Below are 18,873 nucleotides of genomic sequence, written 5' to 3' on the forward strand. Positions count from 1 at the left end.
GTCTCTTTAGTATTTGTTATCTTTAGTTGTTTGCTTTACTTTATTGTCATTTAGATTATTGTCTTCTTATCCGCAAACCACCCCCGTGAATCTCATAACCGATAACACGCATACCTCACTGTAATTCCTTTGAGAGATGACTCGAGATCTAATACTCTTGGTATTTTTATTAGTTTTCACTCGTGACAAACAAAATTAAACTCTGATGTGGGTCAATTATTGGTTCGGAACTATACTTGCAACAAAGCAATTCTTTTATTGAGAAGAAATTTTGAACCAACGATTCATCATCCGTATAACCTATGGACAGAAAGAAATTCACCTGATAGGTTTACTCCGTCGCGTTTCGGTGAGGACATGGTAGGCAAGGGACTTGATTGGATGCTTCGGAAGAAGTAAGCAGGGGTTTAGTAATTAAGTTTATTTTTTAATTAATCTTTTGTAAGTTTACTTTATCGAACTTTAAATTATAGTTTCAGAATTAAGTTAATGTAATTTTTAGTTAACCTTTTGTAAGGCTATTGTATCAAATTTGAAATTATTATCTCAAAAACTATCAACGGTAATAACTCATAGAAGTTGACATCTAACTTAATAATACAAACACGACGATGCACACGGACATTAAGTGATAAAATTAACTTAAAAATACGAACACAACAAAGCTCAAAAACATTAACTGATAAAATTACCTAAACATACAACACAACGACTAACAAAAATCTAGGGACTAATATCATCACCAACTCCACTCGATCCAGCACGCTGAGGACATCGACTCCGATTATGACCCTGTCTACCATAGAGACGGCATATCCAAGGACTACACATTTCTCGTGAATCCATTTTATTGAGGTATCGGGTCAATTTGGGACGACCTTTTAATGTTTCCCGCAAGGCGGGATTAGTGACCAATGTCGGTCCAGGATAAGCAGGCCATGTCTCTGGACCGCCTAGTGGTACGAACATAAATCTGTAGATCATATGAACCTCTGTCATCTTGTACACATCATTTACATACAGCTACCAGTCGAGATGCTGGTTGGCACAGCAAGCAATAACATGGTGACATGGTAGTCGTTCCACCTGAAAGTGTCCACAGTCACACGTCCGCCATGCAAGATCAACTGCCAACACCTTTTCATTAGGCATTTTATGCACCTCAAACTTCTCGTTTCATCTATCAAACCGATGTACAACTATATTTCCAGCACGTTGCATATTTGCTTCTATTCATTGTTGTGCAAAAGCAAAGAAAGTAAATCCAGTCCACTTGCGATCGTGAGCCTCGACACTCTTCCGTGTAAATAGCTCGTTTAACCAATAATATGTTGCTCGAACAAGTGCCAACATAGGGAGGTTTTGGGCACTCTTGAGCACTGAATTAATGCATTCAACAAGTTTGTCATCATGTGGCCCTATCGATGTTCCTTGTTAAATACGAATACCTAGTTTCTAAGTCCAATGGCATTGCACCACTGGGCATATGCCTCACCTCGCTCTTGCAACTTCTTATAGTTGATGTTGTACTCCTCCACTGTCCTTGAATACCCTATGTTGACAACAATTTTTTGCAAGTGCAGAACTTTGAATGCCCTTAAGAAGTTACTACCGATGTGCCTAATACAAAACACCCACCATGCTCTTTGAGGTTGTCAATCACCTCCAGAACAATTTACTGCTGCCTAGATTGACTCATGTCGGTCTGAGATTATACCCACACCGTCTCTTCTAACAACATGCCTTCATAAATTATGGAGAAAAAAGTGCCACAGATCAGCGGTCTCCCCCTCTACGAGGGCCAAAGTGATAGGTACAATGTTCTGGTTCCCATCTTGTGCAACAGCAACCAAAAGTGCACCTTTGTATTTTTCGTAAAGATGTGTGTCATCAACCTGAACCAGAGGCTTGCAATGCTTGAATGCTCTAATGTATGGAAAACTCCAAAATACGCGGTAAAGTATCCTTACACTTTTCGCCTCCTCACTCCCGTTATATAGGAGTCGTGTTTCTATTTGGGCAATTGAGCCAGACATCTTCCAAATCATGACCGAGAACCACCATGGCAAAGTTTGGTAAGAATCTCCCCAACCACCGAAAACTTTGGCTATGGACTTCTGCTTTACCAACCAAGCCTTTCGGTAACTGATGGTGTAGTTGAACCTTGACTAGACTTCCACAATTATAAATTTCACCTTGATGGATGGGTCGGTCTTAACCAATGGCCTGATAGCTTCAACAATTGTATCCGAGTCCAACTTGGAATGATCATGTGAAATCGTTCTTATGTTGCATGTGTGCCTACCGTTGTATCTGCATATCTCCCAATAATCTTTTTCCGTATCAAGCTGGATCGGATAAGCCAGTCGTACCCATGCCCATACGTCTTGCATTTTGCAAAGAACATTTGTGGCTCAGACTCATACACATTGTAGTCGACTCCCATAGAGATAGTGTAACTTCTAATTGCTGTGACAATCGACTTTCTAGAACTATATTCCATTCCGATCTTGAACTCCCCATCCTCAGAATCAGCAACACCTACAAAAAGTAGAAATCATCACTCATTGATCCATCCAAAATATAAATTAAGAAAAACATATTATTCACTCATCACGTACCTATGTCTGCATATTCCGGGAGTTCTAGTGCATGCATGGCATCAAGATCCAAGTTACGCATAAAAGGTGGAACGTCCATCGGTTGACTAATTGTGGGAGGAACCACTACATTCTCCACTGTTGCCTCAACTCCTACATCACCATCCTCATCTTCGTCGCCGGCTTCATAAGTAGCTTCGAAGTCCTCTTCACTGTCACTGTTCAATCCTTCGTACACTTCAGCTCTATCATCCTCTATATCTGAATAATTTTGAATCCTATATGCCTCTACGTTTTCAAACTCAGCATACAGCTCAATCTTTCGCTGTCGCACTTGAGTCTGCCGATGAATATGGAACGTATTCTGCATACTCGCTTTGTCAATGATTGGCATAATATCAAACAGTATTAGACCACCAAAAACTATAGTGGGATTCCGGTACAGAATGCTGCTCACTCTCCTTAACATATCGTTCTCCATGCTTTAACATAGACCGTTCTGAAGCTCCATGAGCATCATGGTGCATGAAACTACAAACGAAAACAAATTCTTACACGCAAATCTCACCCCTCATGAGTATTCCGTATAATCTCACCATTGCGATACACTACCAAGTTTGCGGTACCTTCCATCACACCAGAAACACACTCAAACAACTCTTCTTTTCGCAATGAAATGGTATTGAGCTTTACCTTATATAGGGTGAGCACTCAACACGCACACAATGTGTTGCATCGCCATCGAATTAGAGAGCGACACGTCATTCATACACCCCCACATGTTGAAGCTACCCTCTAATCAGACATCAACATGTCATCAACATGCCCTCCCCATTTTGTTAGCTCGCCCTCCACGTGCTGTGGCAGCATGCCCTCCACGTGTTGAATTTACCCATCTGACACATCCACTGATATGCAAATACACCAAAAATTCCCATTTTCATTAAAAACACCAATAAAATTTTCATATTATAAAAATGAGCCTTATGTACGTAAAATTGATTATTAAATTAGCTATTTATATAAAATACGTGTTAAAATATAAAATATATAGTGAAAATGAATTCACAATATTTATATTTATATATAAATACATAATTATTAATTTAAGAATTAATTTTTTATTAATAATTTTATAATTTAAAGGGTAAAACCAAAAATATTAAATTTAGATTGACTGATAAAATTATAACTTAGTTGAAACATAAAAAAATAAGTAAAATTAAATAATAGTATTATTTTTATAATTTTTAAAAAATTTCAGAAATAAAAATATACTTTACCTAATTGAAAAAGTTTATATATTTTAATTTTTTAATTCTCATAGATATTTGATACGAACAAAAAAAAAATACTTATTGAAGATAAATAAAAATTTAAAACAGCTCATCTATATCAATTACTTTTTGGGTTGATGGGATTTTTTTTTGTTTTTGTGGGAAGGGGGGGGGGGTGTTTGGTTTGGTTTTGGTGGTTAATAATGTAGATAATCATGCTAATAAAGACAATGATTGGTTGAATTAATGGTGAAAGAAAAAGGTGTTATAGTGATGGTGCTTGTCTTTTGGGGTGGTGACTATAATATGATAGTGTGTAATAATTTTTATATAATTATGTTATCCGTATAAAAAAAATTAATTATTTATATAAAATATGTATTAAAATATAAAAATACGGTAAAAATTAGTTTATAATATTTATATTTATATATAAATATATAATTATTAATTTAAGAGTTAATTTTTTATTAACAATTTTATAATTAAAAAGGTAAACTAAAAAATATTAAATTTAGGTTGATTGATAAAATTATAATTTAATTAAAATATTAAAAATAAATAAATTAAATAATAATATTATTTTACATTTTTTAAAAAATTTTAAAAAGAAAAATATGTTTTGACTAATTAAAAAATGTATATATTTTAATCTTTTAATTCTCATAGATATTTGTTACTAGGAAAAATACTTATTTAGGATAAATGAAAATTTAAAAATTTAAAAGCTCAGCTTTATCAATTACTCCAAAATGACAAGTCAACCATTATTTTTTGGGTTGACAGCGACACGTGTAAAAAAAAGTTAAAAAGCAATATTAATTCAATTCAACTAATTAAAAGCAAAAATAATGAAGGGAGCCACTAACCCCTGACGTCATTACACTTGGTTTGGTTGTTGGATCACCTTAAAAGCGTAGCAGAAGGTCGTTCGTGAAGGTCTCTCTCTCTCTCTTACTCTCTCTCTCTCCCTCTCCAGAATACGACTCTCTTCTTCTTCTTCTTCTTCTTCTTCAGTTTCATTTTGAACAGTTGAGAGAAAATAAAGAAAAAATGGAAGGAATAGATCACTTGGCACCGGAGAGGAGCAAGGCGCAGTTCGACGTCGATGAGATGAAGATCGTCTGGGCTGGCTCTCCCCACGCCTTCGAGGTCTCCGACAGGATGTCTCGTCTCGTTGCCAGCGATCCCGTTCGTCTCTCTCTCTCTCTCTCTCTCTCTTCCTTTTCCTTTCTGATTTCCTTTGTTCTGTTCTGAATTTTTATGGTTATTTTTTTATATGATTTGCTCCTTGTTCCTCTATTATCTTGCAACGGTGCATTTGCTATATTATCAGATTTTCTGCTGATCCCTCGGTATCCCCCGGAGTTTTCAACATTAAGACTTTTTTCTACTGTTGATGAATTTGATTTTATTTATTTTTTAATCAGTGCACGCAATTTCGATTTTGAATTTTCATTTTGAGAACAAATCATTTATGAAATGTGGGAAAATAGAGTGTGGAATTTGTAATTGGCCGATTTGTCTGGCTACGAGGTTTTATTCTGAACCGGAACGTGAAAGCATGTTTTGTTAGCTAAGCTATTTGTTATGAGAATTCAGTGTTCAGTTAATATTTCTAATGTCACTGTACATAAAAGATGCTTGGCATCCGTTTCTACATTTTTATTATGGTTATTATTATTTTAAATTTTATTGGAGTTAGCTCATAAGTGATTACTTTGTATCCAGTAGTAACTTTAAACCTTGAATTTTTTGTTTTCGTGTATAGGCATTCAGAAAGGATAATAGACCCATGCTTGGTAGGAAGGAGTTATTTAAGAACACTATGAGGAAAGCAGCTTATGCATGGAAGAGGATTATTGAGCTTCGTCTTACTGGTGAATCTTCTCTTCTTTATTTGTTTTGCAGTTGTGTTTGGTATAATTTTCATTTTATAGAATAGGAGGCCTTTTTCACCATTTCGATATTTATCTAACTTTATAATTCTGTGAGTTGTATTCTTACAGAAGAAGAAGCTTCCATGCTTAGATCCTTTGTGGACGAGCCTGCTTTCACGGATCTTCATTGGGTACAATACAATTCAATTTCTTGTCTTGGTTGCATTCTTGATTTTTTATTAGGATAGATCTAAGCAGTAATTTCTTCTGCAGGGAATGTTTATTCCTGCTATCAAAGGACAAGGCACTGAGGAACAGCAGAAACAGTGGTTGCCTTTGGCTCAAAAAATGCAAATAATTGGTTGCTATGCTCAAACTGAACTTGGCCATGGATCTAATGTTCAAGGGCTAGAAACAACTGCAACGTTTGATCCAAAAACAGATGAGTTTGTAATTCATAGCCCCACATTGACTTCCAGCAAAGTGAGTAAAATCAATGATAGATCATAAGAGCATTTTCTGTTCATTTACAATGCATTTTAATGATTTAAGATCCACTAATCTTAAGATCTTATTTTGTCAAGTCATAAGCAAAATCAGGGGATAGCGGCTTTGCACTTTTTGAAACTGGCTTCAATTTTAAAATGTTTTTGCCTTTTTGGAAAACTTGCTGTTTCCACAGTGTTATTTGGATATTATTATCACTCTTTTGATGCCATTGTAAACAGTGGTGGCCTGGTGGATTGGGTAAAATTGCAACACATGGTGCTGTCTATGCTCGTCTAATTACAGATGGTCGAGATTATGGAGTGCATGGTATTTGTCAACCTTAATCATCCAAAATTCTTACTTATATTGTCTCAAATTAATTAACAATATGTCCAATTTGAAGGCTTCATTGTCCAGCTCCGGAGCTTGGATGATCACCTACCACTTCCAGGCATAACTATTGGGGATATTGGAATGAAATTTGGAAATGGAGCATATAACACCATGGACAATGGGGTTCTACAGTTTGATCATGTACGAATTCCGAGGAATCAAATGTTGATGAGGTTGGTTTCTCTTTTGCTGTTTTACCTTGCCTCAATAGGGTTGAGTCTAATGATCATACTTGGGAGGATTTTTTAATTAATACATGATCTGCAATGATTGTCAAGTCCTCCATTTTTCATCCACAAAATAATTATAATAACCATGAACTATACTCATTATCTGTGTGGGAACCTCTCATCCTCTTCTGGAAGGTGGAGTGGAAAAGTTATTTTTGCTTAGACTTGAGTTAAATGGCAAATTCTAGAGGAGGATCCATGACAATATATGCTTATAGCAGCCTGACTTTTATCTCAATATAAATTGGACAGGGTTTCACAGGTTACAAGAGAAGGAAAATATGTACAATCCAGTGTTCCGCGACAATTAGTTTATGGTACTATGGTATATGTGAGACAAACCATTGTGTCGGATGCATCAATTGCATTGTCTAGAGCAGTTTGCATTGCTACAAGATATAGCTGTGTTCGCAGACAGTTTGGTGGAAAGAAAGGAGGCCTTGAAACACAGGTAGGCTTCAAAAGGCCTTTCTTGAAAAAAAAAAGTAGTCACACTTTCGACCAATATATGCTCTTCTATATAGTTTGTGATGTTGGATTACCTACTCATCTTGGACATGAATTGTGTGACATTGAAGTGTGCATTAATGCCAAAAAACACATAATAATAACCGGGCATTCAACATTATCTTCATGTGTTCAAGAGAAAAATGGGAAGTCTATGTTTTTCCTGTTGGTGACTTTTTCAGTTATGTTTTCTTATCAATAGTATAACGTTTCTCACTTTCTGCTATATGTTTCTGTCTAGGTGCTTGATTACAAAACACAACAAGCTAGGCTATTCCCTTTGTTAGCTTCTGCTTATGCTTTCCGATTTGTTGGTGAATGGTTGAAATGGCTTTACATGGATGTCATGAAAAGATTACAAGCTGGTGATTTTTCAACATTGCCTGAGGCTCATGCGTGCACTGCAGGCTTGAAATCCTTGACTACTTCAGTGACTGCTGTATGTGACTTTTAATCACTAATGTTTATTACAGGGCCAATTGGTCTTAGTTACTGGCTTTGATTTTTTATTTAACAGCTTTATATAAAAACCATAATAATTAGAATGTAGAATGTGTTTATACTTTCGAATGTTGATCATTGTGGGGCACTATTTTTGCAGCCATTTGTGATGTGAAGTCCTTTATTTAAATTCTCACCAGTAACATTCACAAGATTCATTCCTGGGTTTTTCGTGATAATATTATTCTTTGATAGTCCTGTTGATGCCTCGTTTCTTACTCTTTACATGTTGAATCATATTTTCTGCCATCATATCTTACGTTTCATGCTTTATCAGATTTCTGATCTTTTACTGCTTATTTCTTTCTGTTGTCTGAAATTTATTGATGGAATGAAGGCATTAACGTGTGTGATTAAGAGTTAGGAAGAAAACTTTTATATGAATTGTGATTCATCATGCATATTAGTTCTACATCTAACTCTTTTTCAATTCAGGTGCATAGCATGTGAGCTTAAGATATTTTGTTCACTTAATAGTAAACAATAAGTATCTTATTTTACTGCATTCCATCTAAAGATGTTATTGTTGTGCTATTGTTATTCTTTTATAGTTGGAACATACATGAATTCTTTGAAATTATAACGTAGTTAAATTCATATCAACTTGCAGGATGGGATTGAAGAATGCCGTAAATTATGTGGTGGCCATGGTTACCTTTGTAGCAGTGGTCTCCCCGAGTTATTTGCTGTCTATGTTCCTACCTGCACTTATGAAGGAGACAACGTTGTGTTGATGTTACAGGTTTGCTAAATGTCATTTAGTTTATACCATTGCCTGAATTTTATTCTCTAGTATTTGACATGCTTTCATAAATTGCTGTGTGTGTGTATATGTATATATAATATATAGTCTGTAGTGTATTGATATTAACAAAAGAAAAGTAATTATCATTGTTATTCTAATATATTCTCCGATGTCTGGGTGTTTTCATGGTTGAGCTTGAATAAGTCTCTATTGCGTGCCTTTGTGTGCCTTCTACACTTCTGTGCCTTTTTACATCATGGTGCTCTCTGATTTGGGAGGTTAATTGAATATTATTAATTGAGAATGATCGTTGAATCATTTTGACAACTTTTAGAAAATCCCATGTAGGTGGCAAGGCATCTCATGAAGACTATAGCTAAATTGGGCTCTGGAAAAAGGCCTGTTGGTACAACAGCTTATATGGGACGAGTGGAACTACTGATGCAATATCAATCTAATGTTCAGAAAGGTATAAATGTATAACAAAATCTTAAAATAGATTTGGTTGCGAAATTTAGAACTCCATGTTGATATCCTAAACTGGATGCAGTTTGAGATGTTATTAGTTACTCTAGCTGTGTCCTTCAGAAGCAAAATTACAGAGTTTTTTGGATTACTTGCAGCCGAGGATTGGTTGAAGCCTAATTTTGTCCTGGAAGCATTTGAAGCTAGGGCTGCTAGGAAGTCGGTTGATTGTGCTAAAAATCTTGCTAAGTTTTCCAATCCTGAGGAGGGTAAGTAAACCCCTGTTTGTAAATAGATCTATAAATCCTTTTATTTCTTTTCTTTGAATTTTTGGTGGTTGAAATTGGTTGCATGGGCCTGGGAGTGGTTTATTTTAATGATTTAACCTGTGACATAGAATTAAATAGTAAATTTAATAAGTTTCATAATTACAATATTATAAATTTTTTTAGTGCATATTGGTAAGAGCTAGGTCACACTAGCTACAAAATTGTAAATTGTAAACCAAATTACACCATAATTAATGAAGTCATAGTGTGATTCAAGTCGTCTCTCAAAGAAAGGGTGTATTGTAGTTGGTTGAGTCTAGAAGTGGGGGTTTTAGATTTTTGCAATAAAATAAAAACGATTTTAAGTAAGGTTGAAAAGCAAATAGAGTCAAAAACGAAGGTAATTCAAGAATTGAAAACACTAGCACAAGGGTTCTCAAGGGTTATCAACTTGGCATTTCATTAAACACAGCATGCATAAATCAACTTCCTCTGCTATTATAACCTCTTGATCATTAGTCATGTCTAGAATTAGCGATTAGCAACCATGAATCAAAATCTCAATCCCTAGGAATTGATAACCAATCCAACATGAAAGATAATTGTATTGATAATTTTTAATAAAGAATTCCTACCCTTTACAATTTACCAAGTATATGACAATTAATCAATTAACATACACCTAACAAATTAATTCATTATGCTTAAATATCCAAAATCATGAATAATGATGCATAACAACCCTAATATACCCACATGCTCATATTAATGAACATAAACGTATAAATAGAGTTGAAGGAAGATAGTAGAGAAATATAATCATGCATTAAAATGAAATGGATTTTAGGGCATCTCTGTAAATCCCTTGTAATCCTTGAGCCAACATGTGTTTATCCCTCCATTTCCAACAATTTACAAAACTTTATGAAATCGACATTCATAACTAGAAAACTATGAAATCTAGAAATTTAAGCAGAAAGGGTGGTGTAATAACTATGTAGAACAATAGTTCAACAAGAAATTCAAGTGTTGTAAGTGCAAAAATGGAGAAAATTAAAGAATATTGGAAACTCAAAGCAAAGTGCTGAAAATACCAATAGTGACAAAGAAGCAACTCTTCCTAAGTTAAAAATGGCTAAACCTAATTGCCCTCCTCTCTTTGTTGGAGGCTCCAACCCTGCAAAATTAAAAGACTGATCCCCTTGATTCTGGGCGAGCTCCCTCAAGCCAAGTGGGTTAAGCACCACCTGAGAGATCTTGTCCAGATAGCTTACCCTTGCACTCTGCTATGCTGCTTTGTTCCTTGCACTTCCTTTTGCTTCTGCACTCTTATGTCTGTCAAAACACTTGGAGAAAGCATATTACGGGCCTGAGTGTGAGGTAATACAAAATTAACTCAATTATCAAAGCAATAAATGCACAGTTTAATCATTTCAATCAACAAAGAGGCAAAACACAAAACAAGTGAATCAAGATGATGAATGTGGGAAATGATGCATATGCAATATTAATGCGCCCAAAAAATTTATAAAAGCATTCATCCTACTACATATGTTTATGAGTGAGTAATTGTTTGAATGCAACATCAGATTGCTCTATGTACACTTAATGGTTTTTATTACGGCAGGTTTCCTAGAACTTTCGGCTGAGCTGGTTGAGGCAGCAGTTGCTCATTGCCAGTTGGTGGTTGTTTCCAAGTGAGATTCTTCCTGTTTCCTACTGGTCCTACATAATATTTGTAGTTTATCTGTAGCTGAAGAACCCCTTTAGGTGGTGTTTGCAAGTTTTGACTTTGGATTATAAGGGAGAGAAGAGAAGGTTATGAAGTGTAAATTGGAAATTACTCCTTTGACCCTTCTCTTTCGAAACTCCAACTCGCAAACACATCTATAGTGAAAAGGAAATTGGTAGTTCACGATTTCTATACTTAAAGCTAGTATTTGCTTGAAATATTCTATTTGTAAGTTGATGAAGGTTGCGTTTTTCAGATTTATTGAGAAGTTGCAGCAAGATATACCCGGAAAGGGAGTGAAACAGCAGTTAGAAAATCTTTGTATCGTTTATGCCCTGAATCTTCTTCGTAAGTATTTGGGTGATTTTCTTTCAACTGGCTGCATCAATGCCGAACAGGCATCACTTGCCGGTGAACAGCTAAGGTCCTTGTATTCCCAGGTTTGTGTCCTCAGCGATTGCAGCCTTCCGGTGTCTAGGAATAGTTTATTATATGAAACTGACATTATTATATATGCTTGATTTAGCTACGTCCGAATGCTGTTGCGCTAGTTGATGCGTTTAACTACACCGATCACTACCTTGGTTCGGTTCTTGGCCGCTACGACGGAAATGTGTATCCAAAGCTGTACGAGGAGGCATGGAAGGATCCATTGAATGATTCAGTTGTGCCAGATGGTTTTCAGGAATATGTTCGACCCATGCTGAAGCAACAACTTCGTAATGCTAGACTGTAACAAGTTTATGACTGGATAGTTTAATGGCAAAAAATAAGGGTTTTTTTTTTTAGGTGAAGTGGCAAAAAATGAGTTATCGATACTTTAAAAGGTAGTGATGAAGTTCTATGAAGGGAGGGACTTTGGGTCGGAATTCTTTATTCGCCCATCCCCTACCAAGAACCGGAGAAAAAAAAAAGGAAAAGAAAAGGTTTATGATTTAATTAATATTATTATTTGGGAGCACTAATAAAAATGTTGTCATAGGTATGTTAGAAATTCCTAGCAGATTTGTTTCCATTCCTATGGTGACTACTATACGTGATAAGGATTTACAATTCGTTTGCACTAGAAAACAATTATCTATTTATTTATTTATTTATTTATATATTTTTCATTATTTATCACATCTATTTTTTCAAACATTATTTATTTCAGTAATTACCTAATTCAGTCCTGAGGATTACTTTAATTTTCGAAAAAGATTAATACAAAAAATCATCTCTGAAGTTCTTTTTCGGTGGACAAATCAGTCCCTGGTATGATTTCTCTTATTGTAAACGGAAAATGATGAAATGGCACAATTAGATGCCTACGACGTGTCAGGGTGACATAAATGGATAAATCAGTCCCCGTCCAGGTCAGCAAAACGACAATGTTTCTGGTCGTGGACGATAAGTCTCCCTTCTCTTGTGTACTTGAGCTGCACTCACTCTGATAAGACTCCAAACCCCACTATTGCAGAACACTATTGCACCTTCTTCATCACAAGGTGCAGCAAATTTTGGAGCAATTGTTCCACGTAGTGCAAGAGCTAAGCAGCCAATTATTAGACCACATCGTCCTGCACAAATCCAGTCTAGCACTCCGCTCCCTATTCCACCATCTAGAACAACTGAAAGCGTCTCAGCAGAAACACTTGCAGCAACAAGTAACAGCACTGCATCAAGAATGTTCCAATTTATTTCGAATCCTGATTTCAAGCATGAGGAAGAAATGAATATGCTTTGGTTTTTGATGTAGCAATTTGGCTTGTATTTTGGTTATGATGTTTCAAGTTCATGGATCTAAACTTGAAGTACTCTTTATGGAAGGTTTGATGAGAGATTGTTATGGATAAAACTCATTTTTTTGGATCGTGTTTCGGTTGATGTATGCCTTAATTCTGATTTAAGTTGGCTACAATATTGTTAAGTTGCTACTGTGACAATTTGCTTTTTTTTTACTAAGTATAATGCGTGGCTTGCATGCTATGTTTTGAAATTGCAACTTGACATTAGAGCAATATATTGGCTGTTATAAATAATGGTGCAAAGTTTTTTTTCTTCTATATTTGCTGTTATAATAATTAATGATGCAATTTTTTTTCTAATTCATTTGCTCCTCTTAGTTTAATTTGTACCCTAACATAGCAACATCATTAAGTACTTTTGAATTTACAATGGTCATCCAGAAAACAGTTTTGAAACAAAATTTATTAGGGGATATATTGCTTAAATTTACTGCATCTCACAATCATTCAATTCACAAAAGAAAAGAGAACAAATTTAGATACAAGACTCAGTTTTAATCAACTCTTAGAATGATTCTAAAATATAACTTGCAAAATAGCTATTGCAACTGACAAACCCAACACCAATAATGAAAAGAACATGATAACAAACACTACATTCCAACACTACTCTTGCCCTCAACTTTTGGGACTATATTTTTCTGAATCTCTAACAAGCCAATTCTATTTTGTAACTCCATAATTTTATGTTCCAAACTAGCATCATCAGCAGCACACATGGTTGAAATATTAGCAACAATCTCATCACAATCTATGGCAACATTATCCACAGCATCATCATTTAATTTGATGTCAAAAATATGATCAATCCATATAAAGAACTTGCAATGGGAAGCTTTTCCTGCTCAACCAAAAATATTATTCAACACAAATCTTCTAGAATGTAAATTACTAGAAACCCTACAATTGTTTACCTTATAGTGGGAATCTAAAAAATAATCTATCTGAATTTTCATGAGTCCTTGAAATAGAGATTACTGCATACAAACCGCATAGATATTCCGGGTGTTGTCCTTTGGTGATTGCAACTTTTCCTAGGTTGTTAATCTCACTGTCTTCGAAACCACTGCAACTACAGCCACCCCATGTCTCCCTCCATGGCGATTCAAAGAAGACGAGCTTCCTTTGCTTGGCATTATTGCAACTCAACTTGCGTTCCAATTAGAATCATTAGAATCAAGCTACTGAATAACTAGGGCTTCAAAATCTTTAAGGAAGAAGATGGAGAAAACACTTTGGAGAAGATGGAGAAGACACTTAAACGACAACATCTCTCACTTTTTTCTAGGGACTGTTTTGTCCTTCTTGCAATGTGGACACTGAACTGCCACGTGTGTGAGTTAACGAGCCAGCTTAACATTCTTCGTTGGTGAGTCATGCCGGAGAAAAGGTCTGGGGACTGATTTATCTACCAGAGAAGAACTTCAGAGATATTTTTGTATATTAATTTTTTTCGGAGACTAAAGTGTCCGCTTTTAAAATCCTTGGGGAATGACTTAAGTAATTACTCTTATTTCTTTGATGTCTTTTGTCAAACCTAAATTAGGTATTTATTTGATTTTTTTTTTGTTTTTAAGGTAAACTGGAATTTAATAAATATTGGTGCTTCAAAATATTTAAAAGGGCTAAATTACAAATATTTTCAGAAACTCCTTCAACCCATGTATCATTTAGTGTGATAAGAATTTTTATAGCTAGGGAATGCACAATCAAATTCTCATATCTTTTTTACACGAGAGTACTGACAATTTCTAAATTTATTTAAGAATAAACTATCATTTGTATTCATGAATTTTGCAAATATTGACAAAAGTACCCATCAAACAAGAAAATTAATATTGTAACGAAAAAAGATAGGTTCTATGTAACAATAGTATCTAAACCCTAATTTTTTGTTGACTTTTTAATAAAATTCTCAAATTATTCTTCTTTATCTTTTTTCCCAAATTTCAATCATTCACATCCCTCACTACCACTAGCACCTTCCTTGATTACTACTACCTCTCCTTCCCCTCTCCATTGCCACCACTCATCCTAAAAGAGCCTCCATCAATCATCAAATGAAATCCTAGAATAAATCCTGGAATCGGTCCCGATAGGCGGAGCCAGACAAGCATTGAATGAAATTAATAACCGCGATCAACGCGACAATCCTCACATCAAAATTTGTGGTTGGAGAGGTCAAGCATTAGAGAAACAATCTGTGAAGATGCTTGATGTGAGGCGTGAGTGACTCCCTGATGTACTGCGGAAACTATGCGAAGATGAGAAACGCGGATTCTTGAAGCTTTGGAGAATCAGAAGAAGCACTGGAACATAAATGGCAGGAGTTCAAGCTAGGCATTATCAGGGAGGATCCCGAAGGCAAGCTCGAAGATGATGTCGCAGAGCTTCTTGGAGATGGATTTGACGTTCTCAGTCTGAATAGAAGAGATGAGGAGGGACTTGAGAGAAGACCAAATGTGAGGGGGGAGGCGTGGCCAGAGGTATAAGTCGCCGCGAGTGAGTTGCTTGCGGAGGAGGAGGGCGGACATGGCTCGAGCCTCCTGGTGAGGGGAGGGGGAGAGGAGGTGTACGAGCGTCAAGGAGAAGGGGAGGGGAGACAGTGCTAATTGCTGCCGGTGGTGAAGGTTGTGAAAGTTTAGAATTTAGGGAATAAGGTAAAAGGTGGAGGTAATTTATGAATTTTATTAAAAGTCAACAAAAAATTAAGGTTGGTACTGTTGTCACATGGAACCCATCTTTCATGGGTACAATATTAGTTTTTTTGTTTGATGGATACTTTTGTCAGCGTTCGCAAAATTTATAGGTACAAATGATAGTTTATTCTTTATTTAAAAGGTTTTATATTTTGAGATGGTGAGACCAAAATAATTTGTATAAGTATGTACATTATGTAGTGCTTGGATTACTTCAATATCTCCTTTAATCCAAATATAAACAAATAAGCTCGTTGGGCTAGTTCTAGGCCTAAATAACAAGCAACAGCCTTAGCTTCACTTACTAAGAGAAGCATTGAATCCCCTAGTTGTTGCCAGTGCAATTAGTTCATCCTTGTCTCTGATGACTACCCCTACCACTATGAATCCGTCGTCTGCCCCCTTGACTACGTCACATCAAACTTCAATTTGAAGACTGGGGCCGTCGAAGCAAGCCAGGTCGCGTTGGTGCTTCCTAGAACGATCGTCAGCGTGACACAATGCATCATGCGTTGTTGCGCAGCTGCTAAATCGATGACCCTCTTCATCGCGCACTCCATGGACGCCACCAGATTGGATTCTTTGCTCTCAAACACAAGGGAGTTGTGTGACCACTAGATCCCATGGAGGCATTCAAGGAAGAGCCTATAACCTTCCTTGCTTAGCACCATCCACATGCTTTCCAACCTCTCTCTGATTTGTTCTTTCGGCAAGTTTTGTGAGTGGAGGGTGAACGGAGAAGCAAACCAATACGCATATGACCATAAGCATTCCTTGAACTAGTTGTGTTCTGTTTCTTCAGCCCTACAACATCTTTGACACAATGTTACACAATTAATTCCTCTTCTCTATAATTTTGAGCTGGTTGGTAGTGCATTAGAGATAAGGCGCCACGTGAAATTGAAGATTCGTGGTGCAGCTCGACTTTGCCAAAGTAACTTCCAAGGGAAATTCGTGTGGTATTCCTGATTGCTAGCTTCAGCCACCATTTGTGGTTGCAATCAAATGAGATGGTAAGCCAACTTAACTATATTATCTCCTGACCTGGAATTCTTCTAATAAAATTTGTCATTATAGTGCAACTACAATAGTGCTAATCTACAGGAGTTACCAGCCGGTCAACCTTTAGGACTTAGTAAACATCTATATAATTTATATGTAATATGAGTCTGTCACATTGAACATGAATGGTTAATAGATTGATAAGGATTACCATTGTATGTCACGAGATAGATGATGCCAGGGCATTTTGGCCAGTTTCACTGACCTTTTTTTTGCTGTTTTTTAAGGTAGTTTCATGCATTTTCTTAGAAAATAAGCTAGTTTTAGGTAGATATTCACTTACATCTTGATTCAAGCATACATTGTGCACTTTACATGATTTCATGAGAATTTTGCATGAATTATATGACAAATTAGAGGATGCATGTCTCATGATTTGGATTAGAACTTTGATGCACTTTATTGCTTGATTTCAGGACAAAGAAAGCAAGGAAGAACCACGTTAGCAGCCACGTTAGTCTAACTAACGTGACCACTAACGTGGAATGGGAGCTAGCTTGCAACGTTAATGAGAAAAGTAATCGCCAATAACGCCCTCGAAGCCATCATAACCCACGTTAAGAGTCACGTTAACTAAGTTAACGTGAACTCTAACGTGGAAGAAAGAAAATGGAGCCAACGTTAGTGACACTTACCTTTGTCACTAACGTTGGAGATGGCTAGCATGACTACGTTAGAAGCCACGTTAACTTAGTTAACATGGAATCTAACGTGGGAAATAGGGGCACATTGGAACGTTAGTGACAAAGGTAAGTGTCACTAATGTTCTCGAATGATTGGCATTACTACGTTAGAAGCCACGTTAACCTAGTTAACGTGGACGCTAACGTAGGGACAAGGGAGGACTCTCCACGTTATTGGGAAAGGTAAGTCCCAATAATGTGTGCGAAGGACCAAGAGGCAAAGTTAGTGGTCACGCTAGTGCCACTAACGTTGAAGTCAACGTGATCATATTTGGGTTAGGAACGTTAGTGAAAAAGGTGATTGTCACTAACGTTCTCGAACCCACACTTTCACTTAACGTTGACACCACTAACGTCCTGAGTCAAAGTCCCTGCCTACTTCACCTTTTCTCTCTGCAAGCAAAGCTAAGCCCAATGAAAAGGATAACTGCTTCAAACTCAAGATTCAGAGGCCCATACCCAAGACTTGAAGAGCCAAATAGAAGATGAGAAGAGTAGTATATATAGGAGTAGCTTTGAATTAGTTAGAGAGTTGGAAACTTTAGGGAGCCTTTGGCATAGAACTACTCTCTGTATTTTACTTTCTCTGCACTTCTAGTTTTACTTCCATCATGTATTCTCCATCTTTGTTTTCATCTTCCAGAGCTATGAACAACTAAACCCCTTTCATTGGGTTAGGGAGCTCTGTTGTAATTTGATGGATCAATATTAGTTTTCATTCTCCTTCTTCTATCTTTTCTCTTGATTTTACTTGAAAGCTTTCGATCTTCATCCAATTGGGTAGTTATCTTGGAAAAGAAGCTATTCATACTTGGATCTCTTCTGAACCTTGAAAGAGGAATGAAGAGATCATGCTAGAAATGCTTTCTCATGCTGGACTAAATTGGGTTTGGATGGATATGTGACTATAATCCTACCAACACCTGATTTGGGAAATGCATGTGGTATAATCAGTGACCATACTTCATCTCTTCTCATGAGCAATTGACCAAGGAATTGGCTATTGATCAAGATTTGAGAGATTGAATTACTAAGAAATTGGAATTCGATCACTTACGATTGCCAAGGGGATCAATGAATGCATTGATTGAGGAAGAGATGAAAATGAACTTGATCCGGAGAACGCAACATCTCCTGAGCCCAATGAACTCCCATTTCTGATCTTACCCATTCTCTTTAATTTCTGCCATTTACTTTTGTGAGCAATTACCCCATTCCCATTTAAGATTCTGCAATTTACTTTCCGCCATTTACATTCAGCTCTTTATTTCTAGCATTTATTGTTTCTGCTATTTACTTTCCCGCCATTTAATTTTCTGCAAATCTCAAATCAAATTCTGGTTCGCTCAACTAGAACATTCCTCTAATTAAAGTTGCTTGATCAATCAATCTCTGTGGGATTTGATCTCACTCTATTGTGAGTTTTTACTTGACGACAAATTTGGTACACTTGCCGAAGAAAATTTGTTGAGAGATAAGTTTTGTGCGTATCAAGTTTATGGCGCCGTTGCCGGGGATTGATTTTGTATCAACAATGATTAAGTTGGAGGATCA

At 36.3% G+C, this 18,873-nt stretch overlaps 1 protein-coding gene across 1 annotated transcript; it reads left to right on the forward strand.

Moving 5' to 3' along the window:
• Positions 1-4,711: 4,711 nt before the first annotated feature.
• On the forward strand, positions 4,712-12,159 carry LOC107629823 (peroxisomal acyl-coenzyme A oxidase 1). Its single transcript, XM_016332730.3, has 14 exons — positions 4,712-5,068; positions 5,649-5,757; positions 5,887-5,948; positions 6,031-6,240; positions 6,486-6,573; positions 6,650-6,812; positions 7,122-7,320; positions 7,618-7,815; positions 8,488-8,619; positions 8,971-9,091; positions 9,246-9,356; positions 10,984-11,053; positions 11,345-11,528; positions 11,615-12,159. The coding sequence occupies exons 1-14, from the start codon at positions 4,931-4,933 to the stop codon at positions 11,822-11,824; spliced, it is 1,995 nt and encodes a 664-aa protein (XP_016188216.1). The 5' UTR covers positions 4,712-4,930; the 3' UTR covers positions 11,825-12,159.
• Positions 12,160-18,873: the final 6,714 nt, after the last annotated feature.

This window comes from Arachis ipaensis, chromosome B1 (genome assembly GCF_059453495.1).
Source record: "Arachis ipaensis isolate K30076 ecotype BB chromosome B1, ASM5945349v1, whole genome shotgun sequence".
NCBI classification, from domain to species: domain Eukaryota; kingdom Viridiplantae; phylum Streptophyta; class Magnoliopsida; order Fabales; family Fabaceae; genus Arachis; species Arachis ipaensis.